The following is a 22,606-nucleotide window of genomic DNA, read 5'->3' as shown; positions in this document are numbered from 1 at the left end:
CGCACAGATTGAGAAGAAGAGTCCTTAGACAACTCACTACAGGCTATTGTACAGCTCAAAGTAGGCCCCACACTGCGGAACAAAGATGGAGACAGGCTATTCAGAACACCAGCCAGGGACATTGTGCTCCATATTTTATTTTATGAAATTGTGCCCCCCCCCCCCCCTTCTCTGCAATGAGTGATAACGACACAGATTGCTAATCTTTCTTACATACACCAGCCGAGTCTGTAGCGCAGTGCTGAGCAGCACAAATGGCTGCAACTTTTCCCAAAACTTGCAGTATTTCCAGGCAAGAGGGAGGGCCGCGCTCCCCAGGGACCCACAATTCACTAGGCAAACAATGCGAATGCAGGACTTTACAGTGCCGAGCTTCAGAGCACGCACGGCAGCAGGAGTGGGCGCGAGGTTGGGAATCGCGCTCTCTCGCTTTCTCTCAGGCACGCACACACACACACACACACACACACACACACACACAAAGTCTCGCTCGCGTTCTTTCTGCACCCCTTCCTTCGCTGCCTCCACTCCTTCCTCTCCCCCATTCCACATACTGGGTCAGTCACGCTCCTGCACTGCAGCACAGCTGAGTTATGTGTGAGAGGCATTTTTTTTTTTTTTTTTTTTGTAATCTCATGACTTTGGGAATTGTAGCATTGGATCTTTTGGACTCTTTCCAACTGTGTTGTTGTGCATTTCAATCCACTGAGAAATGTGTTAAAAATAACTATAATTACAGGTTGTCTGTTTGGGAAATGACAGTCCTCTTCATATTATCAGATTGCTAACACATGCATCAGAGACGCATTCTCCATTAAAATGCTGTGTGCCCCAACATATGCACTCTGTGATGCCACAAAGACAAACAGAAGTTAAATGAAGCCCAATAGAGACTCAAATAAGCCCCGTCACAAACGCACACACAGGCAGGACAGCCCCCTCACGCCGGCCACAAAGACACGCACATGCACAAAACCTGGACCCTCGCATGCAGCACCTGCGCCGTCCTGCAGCCTCAGCACCGCGGCGGAAGACAGATTGGCTCCTTCGGCAAACTGGAGATAATTCCCTGTTTCCAAATGGAGAAAGCATATCACACACAAACACGCGCACACACAAAATGCAAAGTAGGAGCGATCACGATCCCCCTTCAGTTCCCTTTACAACATGCTTTCTCTGCTTTGCTCTCTTCATTTGGCTAATTGCACAATTACAGCTACTTTTAGCAGCAAAAACGATCCCTACTTTCTCTAAGTGGCACATCTAGTCTGCTGACAACTCCATGTTCTCTCAGCCGTCCCTAAGCTGCTTGTCTGCGCTCTCCCTCCCATCAACGGCGCTCTCAAACGGCTCCTTTCGCATTTCGTTATTGCCGCAGCTATTCATTCCGTGCCCCCGTTCTAAATCACGACTTGCTTAATTAAAAAACAAAACACACACAAAAAAAGACAGAGCGGAGGATGGAGGGATGGGTGGAAAGATCAGGCAGACAACAACCGGCAGCTCCATAACGTTTCAATCGACGATGCCACAGGAGAGAGACAAAATCCAGCGCCACGCCGTGCACTGCACCACCTCCCTGGGGACAAACTAAAATTGTACCTGCAATCCACACAGTCAAATCCAGGTTACCACCTCCACTCAACACAAAAATATCCACTTATCTTTACTGACAGCAAATGGGCACAGTGAATTCAGAGCTACTGTAAGAGAGACTATGGCAGCTTTTCTAATAGGCTTATACTATCGCATATCTCTTAAACAAGCTCATTTGAAACAGCTATGTCATGGTTAAGGTTTACACCAGCCGGCTGCATTATGTGTCATTGTGTGTGTGTGTGTGTGTGTGTGTGTGTGTGTGCGTGTGTGTGTTAATGAGCATGTATTGTAGTATTATGTTCTAATAGGACTTTTACAGAAATGCCTGAAGGAAAATGCACTGTAGGTTACAGAGCGCTCGATTCAACCCAGCTGCAAAGGGACCAAAACCAGCTTATGAACAAAGTCATGCAAAAACTATACAAGAATACCAAACTACTGTACTGCCGGTAAGCAATGCATCAGCTGACATGAATCCAGCAGGACGGTATCGTAATAAGGTCTGGGAGGGGCATGACGCAGCTAATTAAAGGATCTGGGCTGCCAGCAGATATTTAAAGTATCGAAGGTTGGGGACGAAAGTGTGAGGCAGCTGTGCTTGACATCAAGTGTCCTCAAAGTAGAGTGGAGGTGAACAAAAGCTTAATAACAGCGTGTCTGAGCTTACAACAGTTTGAGGCGAGGTTTAGGATGTTGAGCAACGCGTCACATAAATAACACAAAGGGACAGAGAAGGATTTCACGTGAAGCTATAGTGGCAGAGACGCAGACAAAGCCAAGGACGCAGGGAAAGACGTGCGGGAGCGCTGCCAACATACAAACCTCATGTTGGTGGAAAGGTTAACTCCCTGTCAAAGCAAAAGTGTTGGTGACGTAACCGAGACGGGTCCATTCAAGCTCGGCGTCTTTACATTTCACACAACGCAGAAACATTTAGCCACAACCTCCGCCGCCGCCGGCGTCCGGCTCTCCAGCAAAGTATCAAGTCACTTGGAGATATTAGTGCAGGATAACAAGAAGATTTATTAGGACAAAGCACCCCGGCATGATGGCAGGACCAAGACCAGCACTTGTTTGTGAAATATCATGGTGGGTGGGAGGTAAACGGGTGCCAAAAGTATGGAACTATAGCAAAATCATAGATGATCCCAAAACTTTATTTGTTCATTTGAGGGTGAGGAGATGTTGGAGTTGGGGTTAACAGAGGAATGCAGTATGATTTTAATCAAACCAAATCGCACACTGTCAATGCTGAGCACATTGTAACCTCTTGGTCAGGGATAGGAGGGGGTTGGTGTGTATATGCATGTATCTATATGTGTGAGGAGTATAAAAAGCAGCTATATGAGGTGGGGGCAGCAGAACATGACGATACAGCAAGGTGAAACTTTGAGTAGAAAACAAAAGGGCTGGTAAAATAATCCCATGCTTACAAAGGCTTTGAATGAAGGTGACTTCCACCCAGCAACAGTAATTGTCAAGAAAATGAAACAATGCATACAACACAAGGTAAAAGGCTCCACATTGTGTAAGCATAGACTGAATCATTGATGGTCTATACTGAACTGGTCTAAACTAGCTAAGGAGCTTCCCGCCCGGCAGCGGAGCATGTGGTTTGCTACATATCTTCCACTTAGTGTAAGTTGACACGTGAGAAACACACGATTCCAATTGAGGATCACTACTCCTAGTAAATCTATCAAAATAAAAGCAGATTGCATATCATGCCAATTTCAAAGCAAAACAGAAATTCACCCATCTTTCCACAAATATTCACAAATTTAAAGACATCAAGTTTGCATCATATATATATTTCTTTCAAATTAAAACTGACGATGTGTACTGTATCACAATATTTGCTCCACAGCTGCTTCAACTTAGATATATATATATTTATTTATTTTTTTGGTCCCAAAACAGAAGGAGAGAGAAATTTGTAATGATGAATCTCAAAGCTGAAAGTGAAGCAATTGATGGCTGCTGTGGAGAAGACCATTGAAGATAAATTTATCACTAGGAATTGTAATGCACATAATATGAGCGATCAGCAATCCTGAGCAAAACTAAACAAACCCATTGTGTTAAATTCAGCTTTTCGAGTTCCGTTTTTTTTTTCCTGACCTTCTTAATTCAACTGTACACCAGATAATATCAATGGTTTAAGTTAACAACTGAAATACATCTTATCCCCTTTTTGCATATAAATATAGTTAAATAAATAAAACCTGGTTATGAATATGACCTAAGATTTTATTAATTATTAATTTGTGCATTTACTGTCATAATTGCATTCAATCTGCCTAAATGCCTGTTCAGTGCCCCCCAGTGGCTGATGCTGTTACTGCTACTTTAGAGAGAGTCACAACAAGATCAGCAAATATAACAAGCTCTGGCCAGTCACAGTTGTCTTCACCCCATCAGTGACTTTTACCCGTTTAGATAAGGAAAATCCCAGCATGCTCACTCATTTGGTATCAGCTGGCATGATCCACATCAAAAGTAGCAGCATTCACTTGACTTGGCGTGCAGGTTGATTTTACATCAGATCTGGCAGGTGGGGATTATTTGGCCTGTTACCTAATTTTGGAGCTATTGTGAAGATAACCTTTAAAAACGTGTTCATTTTTAAGGAGCTCAACTGAATTTAAATGGGTTTGCCCTCCACAACGATCAGCTCTCGCACTTGTTTGGTTCACCCTTATTCAATCTCTCGCACTTTTATCTGTTGGCGGTTGTTCACAGCTTCAACAAGACACCAAATACACAGCCTGTGAAAAGCAGTGCACACACAGGTCCCTGCGGCATCAACCCTCTCATTATATGACTGAAGAGTTTGTTTTTTATTAAGAAGGCTATACCAGACGCATAATCACTATACATTGATTTAACATTACCTTTACAATTAAAGTCTTCACTGAAATTACAGAATAAATATATGCACATTTTTCTTCAAATCTTTGTGAGAGAGAAAACATTAAAAGTGCCTCCTACAAAGCTGTTAGTGGGTGACGATGGGGAAATCCAGAAGCAATGGGGGGGGGGGGGGGTCTTAACAAAGTGCATGGAAATATCCAGAAAACCTTGAGCGTTGCTTATAATAATATTCACAAAGGTTTTACCATCCGTGCGTTGGCGCGTCCTTTTTATGAGAAGCACCCTGATATAGACAGAAGTCCTCATTAAGAGTAATAACCATAATAATAAGATATAAAAAATTAAATAGAACATTGAACTGTAAATGTGTTGCAGTATCTTTGTTCATAATGTGACATTACAGTTCTCAGTAAATCTCCTCACTTCCTGCACTGAAGCGAGTGCATGCAGCAAACTGCAGTTCATTTTAATTTATATATATATATATATATATATATATAGATATTTATATATATATTTTCTCTCTTTCAATCATTTACTACAAACTTTATGTGCACGGCCTCCGGGTGTTTGTACAGACCAGAAGAAACCCCCTAAGTCAGGGAGACGTCCAGCTCCCGTGTGTCTTGTCATGGTAACTCCATAAAAAGGGTTTTGATTGACAGATGTATTTTAGGATATTTGTTTTACTTCCCGGTGCCCCACTCATTCCTCTTTTGCTCTCTCTTGGGCATATTAGAGATATTTATATATTATAAAAATAACGACTGTTGACATTGCTGGCTACTCTGAAAAAAAGGCACTTCATTGAAATATCTGAGAATGGCCTCTCCTCCAAAGTGACTTGGGGGGGAAACAGAACTGTAAGATAACATTTTTTTAACATGCTGCTTTTTCAAGTTTATTTTTAAATAATGGTCTGGGGGTTTTTTGTTTTGAAGGTGGCAAAATGAAATGTTAACCTTTATAATCTTTTTTTTTTTCCTCCATGGGCTAGAGATGTTAAAACCGGTAAGATTTCTCCAAGACTTCGAGGTAATCCGGCTTGGTTTGAAGTTTGGCCCTTAACTCGAGGTAATCGCTTTGGGACGGGTCGGGGTAGCAGCCTTTCCCCGCCGCGAAAAGCAACGTCTCCTTCAGCCGTGCGTCCTGCTGCAAATCCGGGTACTGCATGCCTGGTGGGTGCGCATGCGCCACGTGCATGTCCTTTAGTTTCGGTACTGTCCCATACAAACAGTCTACGAAGCCCACCGTCGGCGTGGGCCTCTGACTGTCAATCACTGTGGGGCAGAGCCCTCCATTCTCATGAAATCCTGCCATGTCGGCCGTGGTGTGGTTGACTGTGACGATGGTGTTGAGTTGAGAGTTGGAGACGGCCAGGGTCCACTCTCTCTCTTTCTCTAACAAGGTTCTGTAGTTGCTGTTGCTACTGGTGCCATTGTCTTTCTTCTCTGAAAACTGCGATCTGTCTTCCTCTGCTATCTCCCCCTCTCTAGGCTTATAGATGGGGTTGTTACACATCTGAGTCACAGGATGGGGGATGTAATCATAAACGTGACCGTGTGCGTGTGTGTGGTTGGTGTGAGTGTGTGTGTGCATACTCTGCGTCGGTTTTTCCGGTGTGCCCGTGTTCCCCGCGCTGTTCTGCCTCGGCGGGTCCTCAAAGATTCTGCACTGCATCTGGATCCCCGTTAGATCTACCTCGGAACGCTTTCGGAAAGGCAGCTTTTTCCTGCGTCGGAGGACGAAGGCGAAGAGCCCGGCAGCCACAAACACAGCGGAGATGAAGAGAATGAGTAGGCTGAGGATCAAAACAGACAGTGGGACGGCTCCTCTTCCATTTGCCTGGCCCATGTCAGAGCTCCCTGTAGTCAGGTCGTCCCCACCAGGCAGGGCAGGAGAGGGGCCTGAAGAATACTTCAGCTCAGGACAGATGACCTCGACCTCCAGCGAGCGCAGATCCTTCCCGAAAGCGAACTCGGGTGTCTTGCAAATTACATCTCCAACCACAATAACAGAGGAGAGTTTTTCCAGCCACTGTTTGAGGGGGATGATGTCACAGGAGCAGTCCCAGGGATTTTGATGGAGATCAATTTGGACAATGGAGGCCAGATGCTCCAGAACGCCGTGCAAAGGAAGAGATACAAAGTAATTGTTGCGGAGGTTGAGGCGTGCGAGGTTGGTGCCAGCGAAGGCATCACTGGGGAGGGAGCGTAACAGATTGTCATTGAGGAAAACCAGCTGGAGCTTTGGCATTAGGGAGAAAGTGTTAGCTTGTATCTCACGTATGACATTATACTCAAAGTAAAGATAATTCAACATCAGAAGACCCCGAAACATCCCAGGAGTGAGTCTCTCAATGTCATTCCCATTCAAATACAAACTTTTCAAATTTGGCAGGTTGATGAAGGCGCCCTCCTGGACGTAGGATATTCGATTATTCCCTAAATGCAGTAAATCCAAACTTGAGAAGTTCCAGAAGTCTGATCGATAGATTTTCTGTATTAGGTTTCCACTGAGATATAATTTCTTGGCATTAAGGGGCCGTGGCAGCAGCTCAGAGATGTTATGAAAGCCTTTCTCTTTACAGTTTACTGTTAGTCCCAGGTCGTTAATGTGGAGGTTGCAAATGCATCCAGCCGGACAAATGATGGGGATGGGAGGCCTTGTTTGGTAGCCGGCAATAGGGGGCTGGTTGATGCCTGGGTAGATGCTACGAGGGGTCGGGGGGTTCTTTGTGGTCCGGGGGCGTTTGGTAGGCTTGACAACTCTTTCCTTGTAATCCACAGAAGAGGCTGTGTTGTGAAAAGAGGAGAGCATGGAGGAGGGTTTAGTAGGCCACGTGTTCTCATTGCTGAAAGGGACCTGCGGAATTCCCAGCTTGGCCTCAATCTCGGCGTCGGAGAGCAGCGGGCAGAGCTCCGTGCGCTTGATTTCTCGCAGGTCTTTCCCGTGTAAGTGGAATGGATACTCACATGTGATCTCGCCCACCAAAGCGGTGTAAGGGATTCTCTCCAGCCACGTTTTCAACTGGACAATCTCACACACGCAGTTCCAGGGGTTCTCCTCCAGCTGGATTTCCATTAAGCTCCTCCCAACATACTCCAGCGTGCCCTTATATGGCAAGGTCTTCAGTCTGTTTCCTCTCAGGTCCAGGTGTGTAAGTGACACAGACCGAAAAAGGTAATTTGGGAGCACTGGAATCAGATTGTCATTTAGTATGAGCACTCTCAATTTGTGAAGGTGTCTGAATGCACCACTTTCAATCCTTTTGATAACATTGTAGTCCGCCTGGAGATACTCTAAACTCTCCAGCCCCAGAAAAGTGTCATTTCTGAAAACCTCTAGCTTGTTTTCATGTAGAAACAGCCGTTTGAGTATTCCTAAGCCGTTGAACGCTCCAGCATGGATATCTTGCAAGGCGTTATTACCCAGATTGATAGATATGGCGTTGTTGAGATGGAGGAAGCTGTTGAAGTAAAGCTTCCTCATGGAGTTTCTCTGCAGGTTGAGCTTGAAGGGCCGGCTCCATATCTGGGAGATCTGGCTGACATTTGTAAATCCTTTACTGTCACAGTGGACGTGGAAGATGCCCTCTTTGACCTCGCAGTAGCAGGGTTCGAAGCAGGGCTCGTCGATCTCCTCGGAGTCCTCTAGTAGTGGGATCGGGGTGGTCCATCCTAAGGCTATGGTGCTCAGCAAGGTAACCCACAGCATCCTTGCTGACACCAAGGGGATGAAGTCTCGGCTCCAGGGACAGAGCCACTTCACAGCACTGCAACAGAGAGAACAGATGTGGAAGGGGAATGGGGGCTGTGATTAGACACATAGGCACGCAGACACCCTCACAAAGTGAAGTTGGAGGTGAGGCGGAGATGAGAGAGAGAGAGGGAGGGGGTAAGGAAGAGTGCATTAGTTTCAGTGGAATGAGAAATGGCTTTGAAATGAATACCAATGAATTATAGAATGACATTGGAGACCACTTTGGATGTTGCAATATTGCTAGATGTTTAAAGCCAAATATAGACCCACCAACCTTGGATGGTTATTAGATACCTGGTAACATAAACAAATCTCCACATACTAGACACTTACCGTCATTCTACAAATGGTAATGTCATTTATTGCGCAGCAGATCTACTGCTAAGGTCGCAATAAATCACCTCGCAGATGCTTATCGCCATGAATACGAAGTGAGGTGAGGTTAGTGGTGAGGAGACACCGTTCTCCCGCTATGCTCGTTACATAACAACAACGTTAATCTCACTCTCAGTAAACGGGAATCTAATAAAAGCGCCATGAGAAGTGTGCGTGCGTAGAAAGTCTTACACAGGGGTCAGTGTTTTTGGGAGAAGATGAACATGTGCCACGGTGACGCGAATCTCTATCTATTCATCCAACTGAGGCTTATTGATCTAAAACAACAAAGCTAGATGTTATTGAAGCAGTGTCGCCGGTGTTAAGGGAGCTGCTGTGTCTGTATCCATGTGAACATGTGATAAACGGCGAGCAACCGTCAGCAGGTTGAGTGACTCCGACAGAGGCTCTGCTTTCTTTGCCCTCATCTTATGTTCCGCGTAAAAACCCACACAGAAGACTTGCTGCCCAGTGTTCCTGAACCAGTCGCCTGCCAAAAATAAATCAATTCAACTTTCTGCTTGTTTTCCCAATTGATGATGCCGTTGGAGCGGTTAGAGGAGGAACGGCAGGAGTGAGAAGCTCTGTGGGCGAAGCTGCAGCTGGTAAGTGTGTGTTTTAGCAGCCCCGGCCTAGAAATAAATAGTATCATATACGGTGCGATAGCGAGGATGGTGACGATGACAGAAGAAGTCAGTTTTTGAATAAAATAATCCAATCAAAAATTCTGCTCAGTATCTCCGTGGCATTAAGCGAGCAACACACATGCACGTAGCTTCCGAATATTTTTTCTGTAGGCTGACTTTTCACATGCACACACACACACACACACACACACACACACACACACACACACACACACACACACACAAACACACACAAACACACACACGCGAAAAAAAAACCGAGCACGCTCCGTTCAAGCGAGGGCTCCGAAAAAATCCAGAGCAGATGCACTGAAATGCACTGAGAGCGTCTGTTGTAGTCGCTGTCCGTGGTGCTGAAAGCAAAAGCCCAGTGACAGGAAAAGCGAGAAAAAAAGACAACCGGCTATGTTGTAATTCCCAAAAAAAGGGACGCGACAAAAAACGCGCCAACAAAATCCTTAAGTGTGATATCCTCACTGGAAAATGCGCTGTTTTCATTGACCTATCCATGCGTAATCCTCCAGGATTCAGCGATTCCGCTTCCATGATAGCGATGAAAAAGCGTGGACGGGATCTCGGAAAAGTAATAACGACGTGTAAAGCAATTTAGAATAAATCGTGCCACATTATATTCCCTTGAGGGTGTGAAATAAGGTGGTATACGTACTTAGTTTAGCGGGATTCCAACTTCACATATCCTCCTGCGGTGTTTCCTGTCCTCGCCCGGTGCGTCCCGCTCACCGTCTGATGCCGGGCTGTGGAAAAGAGAAGTGGAGAATTAGTGACCGCGCCGTTAAGGAGGAACAAGAGGGAGCGGAGAGGGAGAGATAGAAAGAGAGAGCGGGGCATTGAGAAGCGAGAGAAAAGATGCGCATGTGAATGAGCCGCTGGTTCGAAACCGAGCTGGGGAGACTCGCCACAGCCCCGCGTGCTTCCACGCGCGAACCCGCCGCTCACGACGAGTTTTAGTGTAGTTGGTGAGAAGCGGTGGCGGCGCATGATCTTACCGAAACCACCGGAATCGTTTCCACCATTTATGGAGTCTCCCCAAAATAACCTTGCTGTCAGTTGAGCGCAGGGAGCATGGCGCCTATTGAAACACACGCCGAGCATAATGCAGCAGCGTTTCGTCGTGACATTGGCGGATAACAGTGGATAAGGAACGAACGCGTATTGATCCGCGCACCGGAGCCCTCGAAACGCGCAGAGCGCCGCTTGTCCTTTTTGAAGTCCATGGCAATGCAGACGCCAACACACGCACGCACGCGCGCACGCACACACACACACACGCACACGCACACACACAAACGCGCAGTCTGCACTCTTCCGCGTGATTTCCACCTCATCGTACTCTCGTGGACGGATAAAACAAGCACTCACCTTTGCTTCGTCCTGCATTTGGAAAGCATCGGGAAAAGGGAGCGCTTGTTTAAATCTTGTTAGGTCTCCCTCCTTTACTTCTCTCTCTCTCTCTGCCTCTCAGTGGCTGGGGCAAACGAGAGGAGAGGGGAGAAATGAAGACGTGATGCGAATGCGATGTCTCCCGCTCCCGCTCTTCGGTGACTCTGACTATATGCCCTTCTTTCTTTTTTCTAACCGCTTTGCTTAAAATGCAAGTCCTCCACTTGTGTCCGTCCGCTTCCTCTTCCTCCCCTCGCCTCTCCTCCTCCACCTCCCTGTCCTCCTCCGCCGCCGCCTCCTGGGCAGGCGCTCAACAACAGTGTAGCCGGGTGAGAGTGCTCTCCTCGCGGCTTCAGGGCCTTGTTTCTGTTCGGTCCAGCAACAGCAAAAGTCTGTGGATCATATCGATGGTTGGGTCAGCTGCAGTTTTCTCTCTCTCTCTCTTCCTGTCTCTCTCGCTCTCTCTCTTTCTTTCCTCGGGTCCGCTTCCCTGTCGTGCGTCAGAGGAGCGAGGGACTGAGCTGGGGAGGTGGTGGGAGGGCGACGGGGTGAGAGACGCAGAGGAGAGCGATCTGGCGGTGATAGAAAGAGGAGGAGGGGAGGGAGAAGAGTGATGGGGACGCGTGCGCTATAGTTCTGGATGCTGTCGAGAGGAGGAGAGGAAACGGAGTGGAGGCAGCGCGCGGAGCGAGGAGCGCTCCGGCGTGCGCGGCGGGGGCGCGCATCAAGGGGAACGCAAATAAATAAATAATAGCGAGGGAGCGCGCGGCGCGGCGTGGGTGAGACTGCCAGACCTGTGGATGACTGGGAGGGCGCAAGACGAGTCCCTGTCTACACCGTCTCCGTTTGTTGTGGTTGAGATTTATGTGGTGATATTCACAGCGGGAGTGGGTCCTCCGGCTGGGGGTAAATCACTCTGCAGCGAAGGTGAGCAGGAGTGTGGGCTGAGCCCCTCACCCTGCAAATACCTCCACTCTGTGCTCTGGAGGCGAAGAGGGTGGCCGTGACTATCCACGGCGAGAGAGAGAGCGAGAGAGAGCGAGAGAGAGAGAGAGAGAGAGAGAGAGAGAGAGAGAGCGAGAGAGAGAGAGAGAGCGAGAGAGAGAGAGAGCGAGAGAGAGAGAGAGAGAGAGAGCGAGAGAGAGAGAGAGCGAGAGAGAGAGAGAGCGAGAGAGCGAGAGAGAGAGAGAGAGAGAGAGAGAGAGAGAGAGCGAGAGAGAGAGAGAGCGCGTGCTTTCCCCCGCCTCGCCTCCAGCGGGCAACACAAGCCCGCGTTGCGAGCGGGGAGCGGAGCCAGAAGCTCCCAAACGCGACGGAGGCGCCGTCACGATATCCAGCTCTCGCAGCTCTCCGAGGAGGGGGGTTGATTACAGTGGAAAGTTGAGATCCCTCCACTGTGTCTCAGGTTAGAACACACAAGCTCGAGTGTTGCCACTGTGAGTCATCGTTACAGGGAGAAGCATATCAGGCGGCAGGAACATTTCTCATTACAAGTGCTGTTGGCGTTTACAGAGGGACGCGCCGTTTGTTGTGGTTTCTCACGTGTTTTGGGGGATTTCAGTAGGAAAAGCCAACGTGGCTGAAGGCGGAGGGAGGATTTTTAATCACATCTGATCTTTGGGATTATGTCTATAATTATCCAGATGTAGCATCACAGAGGCAGATCTATGCTGCAGCTAAACCTGCTGAGATGCATCACAGCGACTCACTGTAAGTGGCTAAATGGGTTCAAAGGGGAAAAGAGATCGACTCATGGATGAGATGGTGGAGAGGAGCTTCTTCACCGGGAGAAGCCGGTGGCTGTAAAGCTGCCATTCTATTTTATGAATGCCATAACTAACAGACGGACATGACTGTGAGGCCGCTGCGAACCTTTCACTCAACTTACAGGACACGGCGGAAACCTGTAGATCATAGTGTAATTCACAGGTAATAGATCACTGGTCAGAATGTCCACTTCAAGCGGCGCCACAGAAATGGAACGCCGATGTGGTCGAACTGCAGTTTGACCAGTAGCACGTCAGAAACAAAAAAAGTTCAGGCCGGCCTGAACCCGAAAAGCACGAGTTTCAGCAAAAAAAAAAAAAACAGAAAACACTCAGAGATAAAATTGCAGGAAGAGCCTTGAGCCGCCTTGTTAGTCTGTGGACCTCAGCAGGTGCAAAGAGTGCATCACTTCAGAATAGGAGAGGCTCTGTGAAAACCCGGACACAGTAACGGGGCCCTAAAATCAACCTACTGTAAAAAGCATTCATAGGACAATAACAGAACAGTAATGAAGAAAACTAAAATAAACAAACTCAAAGGGACGAATCCCTTTAATGAAGGCCAGTCCCATATAACTGAACACCTATAAGACTACAGCAAATCAATAGGTAAACAGGCTCCAAAGTTCTAGTCTCCGTTAAAAACTTTCTTTAACTGTCACGTTCTGAATCCCCCCCCCACGGTTCCGGTCATTAAAGCTTCAGGCCTGCGGCCTAAGTCCTTTGTGGTCGGCGAGCGATGGAGGAAGACACAGTCCAATAAGTCCCTGTCTGTCTAACTGTCCGTCTGTCTGTCAGTCAGTCAGTCAGTCGATATGTCTGCGTGCAGGTCTGCCTTTGTTGCTGTCCACTTACATCCCCGCCTGGCCGCCCGCCAACTGGACCGCCCGCCCGCCAGTCCCTCCGCCTGATGCCGCGCCTCCTCGGCTGACTGGCTGCCTGCTCTCATGTCTGTCTGTCTGTCTGTCTGTCTGTCCGTCCGGGCGCCGGCGTGCCCACCTGTCGCCCGCTCGTCAATGTGACTGCAAGTCTGACAGCGTTGCTTTATTCAGACATGAGAGTTTGACTCGGTTCCACGCACACAAGGGTAGTTTCAGTTATGGAGGATGAGGGGAAAACACCACCGTGACATGTGTGGATCATTGTTTATATACAGTGGATGTGACAGTGTCTAGAACCTCGTTTGGTGACGCTACTGTCAGGGAACCAACCAGCGACCACAATCATTTAGAAAAATGAAAAATATATAAAAGTATAAAAAAATAATAACTTATTATTAATGCCGGCCTTTTAACATTTTATTATACTAATACTACAAGATATATGAATAAAACACAAAATAACCAGCAATAGATGAACAGATAAGGGAATGTATGTGAGGAATGGAAATGCACACTTTAAACAAACAGGTGAATGCACATTAATCTGATCAGTCCAATTCAGAGCTTTGGGTCCAACTGAAAGTCAAGTTTTTATCTTTAGGTGCTTAATGGAACCAGAGGAGGGAGTTTGATGGAGGAGTTATCAGACAGAGGGAAGTTTCGTTAAGATTTAAGTGTCAAAGTAAACGTATCCATGGTCTTGTGATGTTGCACTTAGAGTTCTGGAACCATATGTGTGTTGTTGTTTTAAGCAACAGTCCTGTTGAAACGCTTCCCTGTTCACCTTCACTTGTGGGATGTTTGGGGCAGAGGCTTAACGTCACCTCCCGTCCACTATGTAGAATGGGAACGTGTGGCCTTGTGGACGCTACAATGGCCTTCAGTAGTTTGTCATCTGGGTTTCTATGCAGATCTTTGCATTCAGCTGTGAGTAAGCAACAGAAAGATGAATGCATGAAGGTTCAGGATGCACATTGTTGAAAGCCTGAATATTGTTTGCAGAACCCACTGAAGTGAAAAAGCGCTGACTGCCAGCATAATGGGCCTCGTGTACAAACGCACACTGTGCGGCGCTTCAAAATACGTCTTTATACTTCGGGCCGGGTCCTTTTTTTTTTTTTTTCGACTTCCTCGAAGGCGTCTCCATCCTGGCCCCTGAGAAAGTTTGTCTTGGAAAACTGTTTTGAAAAGATTCCTAGACGAGATCAATTTGTGTTTGTGCTCGGTTTGAATAGCGCTCGCGCTTTTCTCCACCAGTGACGTCTTTCCCATTGAAGTTTTAAGAAAATTCTGAGCTGAAATTAAACCAAACCCCATGTGCTCCTTTTAATATCAGCCACGTATTATGTGTTTCTATTGTAGAAGCAGCTCCTCGTGGGATTAGTCTCTTCAAATATACTGGGCCACGGCAGAAGTTTAATGTCACACTGGGGTTTGCTTTGGTAACTTTCTATTTCTCTGTGTTTATGAAGTGTGTGGGTGATTGTGTGGGTGTGCCTGCGTGCGTGTGCTCACGTCTGGCGGATTGGTCCAAGAATACGAATGAAGCCGAGGACAAAAGAGCACCCAAATTTAAAACACACCGGCGGGCGGGCGCTCGCTATCTGCACCGCACGCACGCACGCACGCACGCACGCACGCACGCACGCACGCACGCACGCACGCACGCACGCACGCACGCACGCACGCACGCACGCACGCACGCACGCACGCACGCACACACACTCGCTCTTTATATCTGACATTGAGATGGAGAAAGTCAACGCACAAGTCATTGTCTTATGAGAACATTGCTTTGTAAAGCAGCCTTTCAGTGCCTCTGTCTGGACGAGGGACGGTCACAGATCTGTATTTTATATGAAGCGCCGCTGTCATTGCTGAGGTTCCAGTTCTGGTGCCGGTTCCGTGATCATTTGTTTTTGGTTTGCTCGGGTTTAATAATTTCAGCCTGTCCCTGTTTCTGCCTTTCCTCTACTTCCACATCTACAGGCTCTCTTCACAGCGGGCACAGTTAGACATGAGCACATTTCACATCAGGCCGTTTAATAAAAGTCGACCTCCACTCCCCGATTTCCTTCTTGAATACATGAAGGGCGCCACCGGTCGCAGCGCCGGGTTTTGGCGCGGGGCGTAAACTGTGAGCCATCCAATATGGATGTAATTCCTAGGGATACAGTGCTGCTGCACCAGAGGTCACACCATTAACATTTACCAGCGCACCTTACACTGTGCCACTGTGTGTGACTCAGATGAGATCAGGACCTGCGCCACCGTCCAAACTCGAGTAGAAGGAGTTTAGCTCATTAGAATAAGCCTACGGTGAAATACTATACACAACTAAGTTCATAGAGCCGTTTGCTTCATTGTGTGCAGACCTGTAGCGGGCGTAATGAGGCCACAGCCATCAGGACAATCACTGCTGATTACTGTCTAGCATTGTGCTCCCTTTCTTTCTCTGCTGTGTGTTTTGGTGATAATAAAAGCCGGCGGTGGCCGGGGGTCAGCGGGTAGAGCTTCAAACCACCATGTGCAGCCGCCGAGCAACTCGGATCTGCCTGCGCCGGCCGGACCGCCTGTACATGTTTCCCATCTCAGCCCATTCAGCCCGAATGAATGCCACCGGGTGCAGCGCACAGTACACGCACGGAGCCTCCGACCTCCGCCGTCCCGTCCGCCGGCTCCCTCTCCCCCTTTTCTGCTTCAGCCCCAAACTGTCGGAGCGAAAATACCCGCGACACGTCTGCCGAGAGACCTAATTCTCACACGCTGCCGTCGCCGGAGAGCTGAAAAGAGAGCGTTAGACGGTGAGAAGCTGAGAACGTCAGTGGCTGCTTCAATGAGCTTTTTTAAGGGAAAAATTATAATGGCGAAAGGGAAGAGGAGGATGATGGAGCGAGGGTTAGCGAAGCAGCGAGGAGGAGAGTTAGGGCTTAAAATGTGCGGTTTTATCCAAAGGTGGCCTGCAGGTGAGAGTTTAATCCCCGGCCCAAGGACACTTCAACATATAAACCACGGGGGATCAAACTGTTGACCTTCTGGTTACACTGTCTCCTCTCGCTGCTCTGTCTCCACTTAGACCCAAGGCAGGAAACGACTAATGAAGAGAATCTCTCCTTTCCATTTGTCGTGGCTGCAAAGTCTCTCCTTTTCCCACACACACTGCCTTTAGACACAGCATCTGTGCATCAAGTAAACTATCGGTAATGTAATACTGTATATTAAAGGGATATTGTGTGGATTAAAATATTCTACACCCAAATAAAACAGCACCAGTGGCCGTTTCAGGGTATCACAGGATAAAAAGGCTCCACGTTCAGTTCAGTTGTGACACATTTGCACTCGGGAATCAGGCTGACAGTGTAAGTGTTGGCTCCATGTGAGCCGTTAACACGGGCCCTTGTCTCCCCGGCATCGCAGCTTCTGACACAGGGAGTGAACCCAGAGACGCGATGAACTGGCTCATCAGGCTGACGTCTCCGTGACAGGATTAGCTCGGGGTTCCTGGCCACTTTTGGCCACAGCCGATGTGGACGGACGCCGCGACAGCTCTGACCCGAGTCAGAGTCTTAAAGCTGCGTCTTGTATCCAGCCCTCGGTTTATTCACCGCCCGTTTGAGCAACAATGGCAGCGTTTACGCAGAGTCGTACGGCTGCTCGGCGAAGGAATGAGTCACTGGTTGCTTTTAGTCCAACGGTTTCAGGACCACTGGAACTGTCTGAAGAGTGAATCTGTTCAAATCGAGGCGTTCACTGAAGACATGAAACAAATCAGAAAGTTAATGGGCAAATACTTCACCACATAACATGAGTGTGATACAGTAAAAACCTCCAGTCTAATTCACAGTAACTCTGTTCCAACCTTCATACATTTATCCAGCTGCTCAAGATGTCTTATTTCTGACAATGTCTTTTATTCCTCTCCCTTTATGACGTGTTCATGTGAATCCAGGACTTTCGGAAGGACTGATCCAGTCCCAACAAGAACTGGGTCAACCCTCTGACCTCTATGTGGGTAGAGCAGCTCGGGGCTTGGCTTGTTGTTTTGGGCTGTTTGGCCCAGATAGAGAGGATACGCTGCAGCGTGATGTCCGCTGGCAACGCTAATGGACAAACAGCGGGCGGCACCGACAATAACTGTCAATAATGCACTTGCTGTTGTGACATGTTCCTCTGAAGGAGTGATGTTAGCCTTCATTTCATTGTTTGAGACAATCTGGTGGCTCCTTTTTCTGTTTCATAACTGTCACAAACTGTTATTTATTTGTATTAAGCGGATGAATTCACAATCAGAGGAAGTCTTGTACCGAAATACAATCTAACAATCACCCAATACGACAAATACAAACAATACATTTTCATTACTTCATTGACTAAGAGAAGACATGAATAATATAAAACATTGTTTTCCACGGTGTGCTCTGCTACTGTCCACCACCCGTGATCATTTTCCATTAGGGGATTTATAACCAGGTGTGGGAGTAGAAGCTCGAAAGCTCTTGTATCCATCTTTGGCTTTCGCTATCACCAATCTGTCCAACTGTCTGGCCAGTGGGTGTTGAAGTTGAAAGGCCTATCATGTGCATCCTCCAGTTGGTGCCAGTGACACATGAGTGGACCTGCTTTCACTTTGTGGAAATGCCCCTAGCTGTGACAGGAGGTGTCATCTGACAGATGTCTGCCATTCTGCGGCATTAGGAGGACGCTGCGTGAGGAGGAGCGACGGCGCGTCCGTCCTCGTGCCCACGCGTCCGTCCACCTGCTACAGATCCGTATCGGGACGACGGGGCTTCCTCGCGGCGCTGGGTCGTCCCTGTCAACGCGCAGGGCGAGGTCGAAAGAGTCCAATGCACGGACAGTGCAGTATTTTTATTTGTTAGCAGTAGCGTGACATATCTGATGGGTTTGAATCACAAACTGTGCCTTTAAGGGTGCAGAGGAATGCCCACAGCAGTCTCTCAAAAGGTCAAATACGAGGGAGAGACGTCTTTTGTAGCAGGGCTCTTTGTTGTGATGTCTACACTGTCACTTTCTTGTAGCGTATCAAATTACAAAGACATTTTGCCTTTCCACACTGAGCAGATTAAGTGACTTACAAGGGCAGCTGTTTGCCAGTGTTTGTGTGAAACTCTCTGTGTTTTGGGGGGATTTTTGTGGGCTTTCTTTGTTTGTGTACCAGCAAAGGGTGCGTCGGTCCGACAACACACCATATACAAGATATCCCTGATTTTAATATTACAACAACAGGCAAAAGTACCAATAGGAATAAACCCAAGTTTTAAATCGCATTTAAAAGTTGTTTTTTGGCTGAATAGTTTCTTAGTAGTAGTTTTAATCTGGCAAAGCAATCAGCAGCGGTTGGATGTGACTGGAATCGGCAGCTGAATCATGGGGAGAGAGGTTTTGCAACAGTTCCAAACATGGTGGGATGTGGGAGTAGTGACCCCAGCCAAACTGCTCCAAGCCTTAACCAGTACCAGGCTTACAGAACCATTAAAGCTCACGGTTTGATATCAGGTTATGATTACAGTATGTGAAGTGAATCATTTCAAAAAGCGCAGGCCTTTGGCAGGTGTGTCTCCACACCTGTTGCACTGGTTACTGAACCGCTGTTCGAAAGCTAAAACACGAGACATCGAGAACAGGCTCAGACATTTGGCTGATGAGTTATAGAGGTGGAACAGGTGATGAGCGACCCCACAGTCACTTGGTCGCCCTTAAACATCTCCCTGTATCTCATTAGATGGCGTGTGACGCACGCGGCCGATCCAATCGTCCTATAATGTGACTTTATGTTCACCGACTTTCTCTCCCCGGCCTTTAATGACCAAACGGCCTCGTCTCTCTTCTCGCTGTTACTATTGACTGGTTGTAGTGAATCCAAAACCATATAGCAAATGCTGCATGATATACGAGGAGGTTACAGTGATCAGTGCTCAGAATCAATATGTGGAGAATCTTTATATATGTGGCCTGGGGAATATATTTGAGCATTTGGTTTTCTGTCAGTAATATACTTCCTACAGTCATGAGAGCAAGTAATTGCTTTTCCATTCCAAGCACTCTTCCAGCTCTTGCACTCTTGAACACAAGGCTAAAAACCTAATCTACAGGGACTACAAAAGTAAATGGCAATTTGAGCCCCAGCACTTTGCCAGTGAATTGTGTGGATTATACTGCTCTTTCTTCTTTGTTGCAGTACTGTATGAGCCAAACAGACAGACATATGGACAAGCTGACTGACAGCCTGGACGGCAGAGCGATATACTGGTGAGGTTGGATACTCAGGAACCGACCCGGAGACCAAGCTGCAAAAAGGACGCTTAACTCGTAAGTGACAGAAAAAAAAATCAGTACCCACAGAATAGACGAGGTGACTAGTCACTAGAGTTGCTCGTATTTCTCCTACATCAAAATTAAGGACATGTATTTTGGGAAGCAGAGGGAACGTCAGCACTGTTGTCTTCGCATAATTGCCCCCTTTAAATCAATCTTTGCTTTTATTTAAAAAAAAAAAACATTACACCTCTAAAGTAAAGTAGCCGTTGCCCTGACACTTTGTTTCCTATGTATTTTAAACAATTGAATGGATCTTACAATATAGTATTTTTCAATATAGCATGAGCATAGCAAGACATTTAAGATGCTTTCTAATAAGACGGGAGCAAAGTATTTCGATGTGCAACCTCTGCTGCGTGAACACGCTCACACACACTCAGCATCGTCCTGACGGGACCAAAATAGCACGGACAATATGACTCATACAGTAATATAAGAGTCTTGGTGTGGGCGTCATCTTATCTTACAAAACCTCCCTCCACTCAATTTCACGGAACACACTAATGAATACAGGTACATGTACAGTATATTTCCTCGCTGTTGACACTAGAACAGAATAAGTATTTCACAGCGATAATGTGCTTAACATTCAATAATCTTGATTACTGCTCTGCAGGTATTGCTGAGCAGAGGGAAATACCTGATGAGACATAGTGTTGAATGGTGACGAGCTAAGGTGTGAAACTTTTCCTCAATAATAAGTTAGCCTCATTGACACCACACATGACATTTGAGGCTTTTGTGGCTGATTCTGTCATTTAGTACATTTGGAAAAATGTGCAAACGAGCCTTGGACATTAACACCCCTGTTTCACAAGATCCCCACACTTCATTCTAATGAGCCAGGACGACTGTGATCAGAAGTATTCGCGCCGTGCGCCGGAAAAGCGGCCACATGTGAAGATTTAATTTCACACATGCGACGAGGCTAAGAAACACAGAGACCCGCTGTGGACGCTGCGCCCGCGCAGCCTGTTGTTTCCGCACAACTGTCAGGGAAGCTGAAACACTTGAGTTTACTAGGAATAAGCAGCTTAGGCTAATAGTCAGCTATACACACCCACATGCAAAGCTGGGCTGGTCTAAGTGTTCACTGTTGACAGCCGCCCACACAATGCCTGCTGACGGCTGCAGTCACTGGGACAGGTTGTCGAAGGGGGACCACACCAACGTCTCAGTGAATGACGGCAAAGTATTTATAGTTGACTAGCCCATCGGATCAGGCTTGTTTGTGTAATTAGCGGGACGCGCTCCACAATTATCGATAGAATGTTTAACTATATAACCGGCCGATGTTTGCATTCGCTACAACAATGGATGAAATAAGCAGACGTGCAGAAATGCTCCCTAACGCCTTGAGCTTTGTGCCATTGTTTACAGCACCCAGACCCGTGAATCAGCAGGAGACCTCACCCACCGATCACATCGGATTCCCTGCCTGGACTCTCCTGGGCTTGGAGGAGTACTGTACGTAAGGAACTGGGAGCATACATGAGGTGAGTGTGCGGCAGAGAAGCAAAGGCAAAGGGTAGACAAGGATAATATTGCAAGAGCTGGCATTTATTGGAGTGGCAGCTCCAGAGCACCAGGTGTGTCCCTGAGCAAGGCACTTTGCATTAGCTCCCCAGGCAGTGTGGCTGCCCGCTGCTCCCCTCAGGGGACGGAGATTCATTTTAATATGGGATAAATAAAGTTTGATTATTATTATACATATTCTCATGAAGCAATAATTGTGATTCCCAAAAAGTGCGGCTATAAAACTGCTAGAAAACTGAAAGCAAACCACACAGGGAGAGAAAGTGTGAGAGTGAGTGAACGGGGTGAGAGATGCGTAGAGCTACAGTAGGAGATGACCCAAAGACGATTAAGTCCACTTCTGCGGTTCACAGGCGGCCTACTCTCTGCTACAACCGTGTGTGTGTGTGTGTGTGTGTGTGTGTGTGTGTGTGTGTGTGTGTGTGTGTGTGTGCGTGATAGCTAATACATCAAAGCGGTAAACCTTTTGAAAGTTAAGTCTTTAGAGCCGAGCGGCCGACCTGAGTGTAAAGACGCAGGGAGGATGGAGCCCGTGAGACATAATGAGTGCGGATGTGAAGCAGGCTGCAGTGCATCTCACTACGCAGTGGACGGTTTTGCCATCAAGAGCTACATTTAAAGTAGGTCATAAAGTTAATGCAGTGGTGGGGCTGGTGTACAGCTGAGTGAAACTGTGTTAATTTTTTTTTTTCAACTCGTGACCCAAGATAAAATGGAAATGTAATTTATTTAAAGTCAGGGCTCAGTCAAAAAGAACAAAGGTGACAAGAAGAAGTCAGAAGTGCAGCAAATAACTACGGCCACTGTGAAATAGTTCTGTTGTTAGATACTTGACTGTGTTTCTGTCTACGGCACGCGTTGCTCGACGGGACTGGGCTGTGAGAAAATTAAAAATCCTCCATCTTTAGCCATGAACCGGATTACTCATTTATGTTCCCAGGCATCTGGGTCTTTGTAATATCATGAAAGGAAAATGAAAATTGCTTCTCCACAGCTCATTTTCCATACTATCATTGGAAAAAATCCCATATTGCTTCATTTCCAAGTAAATAGTTTTAGGACCGTTACTGGTGCGGTCCGCGTCGCGTAACTGAGCGTGAGCTTGATTTGCAGACTGTCCGAGCGAAGCCGTGTCGAGAGGGAGGTTTTGGCAGTGCAGTAAACAGTGATGCTCGACTGCAGGGCTCCCCATGAATATGCATGAGGACAGTGACAACAACCAGGGTGTGTGTGTGTGTGTGTGTGTGTGTGTGTGTGTGTGTGTGTGTGTGTGTGTGTGTGTGTGTGTGTGTGTGTGTGTGTGTGTGTGTGTGTGTGTGTGGGGGGAAAAGTGTTTGGCCCCCGTCCGGCTACAAATTCAAAGAAATTTCATTGAGCGAGTGACAAAGTGATGCAAGCAGGAGAAAGCAAACAATCAGGTGTGGGATCA

At 47.3% G+C, this 22,606-nt stretch overlaps 1 protein-coding gene and 1 long non-coding RNA gene across 12 annotated transcripts in view; one reads left to right on the top strand and one right to left on the bottom strand.

The window, feature by feature from the left end:
* LOC114868623 (uncharacterized) overlaps positions 1-22,606 on the top strand; it is a 109,711-nt gene that overhangs the window by 35,814 nt on the left and 51,291 nt on the right. For all 8 annotated transcript variants that reach the window (XR_008696577.1, XR_008696576.1, XR_008696575.1 and 5 more), the window contains 2 exons: positions 19,502-19,632; positions 21,022-21,137. This is a non-coding gene — a long non-coding RNA (uncharacterized LOC114868623). The remainder of the gene's footprint in view (positions 1-19,501; positions 19,633-21,021; positions 21,138-22,606) is intronic.
* Positions 2,736-11,574, bottom strand: slitrk3a (SLIT and NTRK-like family, member 3a). Of its 4 annotated transcripts, none has more exons than XM_029172376.3 (3): positions 10,638-11,574; positions 9,925-10,012; positions 2,736-8,286 (listed from the first exon to the last, which is right to left on the bottom strand). In XM_029172376.3, exon 3 carries the CDS (start codon positions 8,188-8,190, stop codon positions 5,476-5,478), a length of 2,715 nt encoding a protein of 904 aa, XP_029028209.1. In that variant the 5' UTR covers positions 8,191-8,286; positions 9,925-10,012; positions 10,638-11,574; the 3' UTR covers positions 2,736-5,475. The 4 variants fall into 4 exon arrangements, with proteins under 4 accessions (XP_029028209.1, XP_029028208.1, XP_055370262.1 ...); XM_029172375.3 differs by having other exon boundaries at positions 2,736-8,248; positions 10,638-11,572; XM_055514287.1 differs by lacking the exon at positions 10,638-11,574 and adding an exon at positions 10,265-10,486.

The sequence above is a fragment of the Betta splendens genome, chromosome 13 (genome assembly GCF_900634795.4).
Source record: "Betta splendens chromosome 13, fBetSpl5.4, whole genome shotgun sequence".
Lineage (NCBI taxonomy): Eukaryota > Metazoa > Chordata > Actinopteri > Anabantiformes > Osphronemidae > Betta > Betta splendens.
The sequence above is the reverse complement of the archived record's forward strand: the minus strand, read 5'-3'. Positions and strand labels throughout refer to the sequence as shown.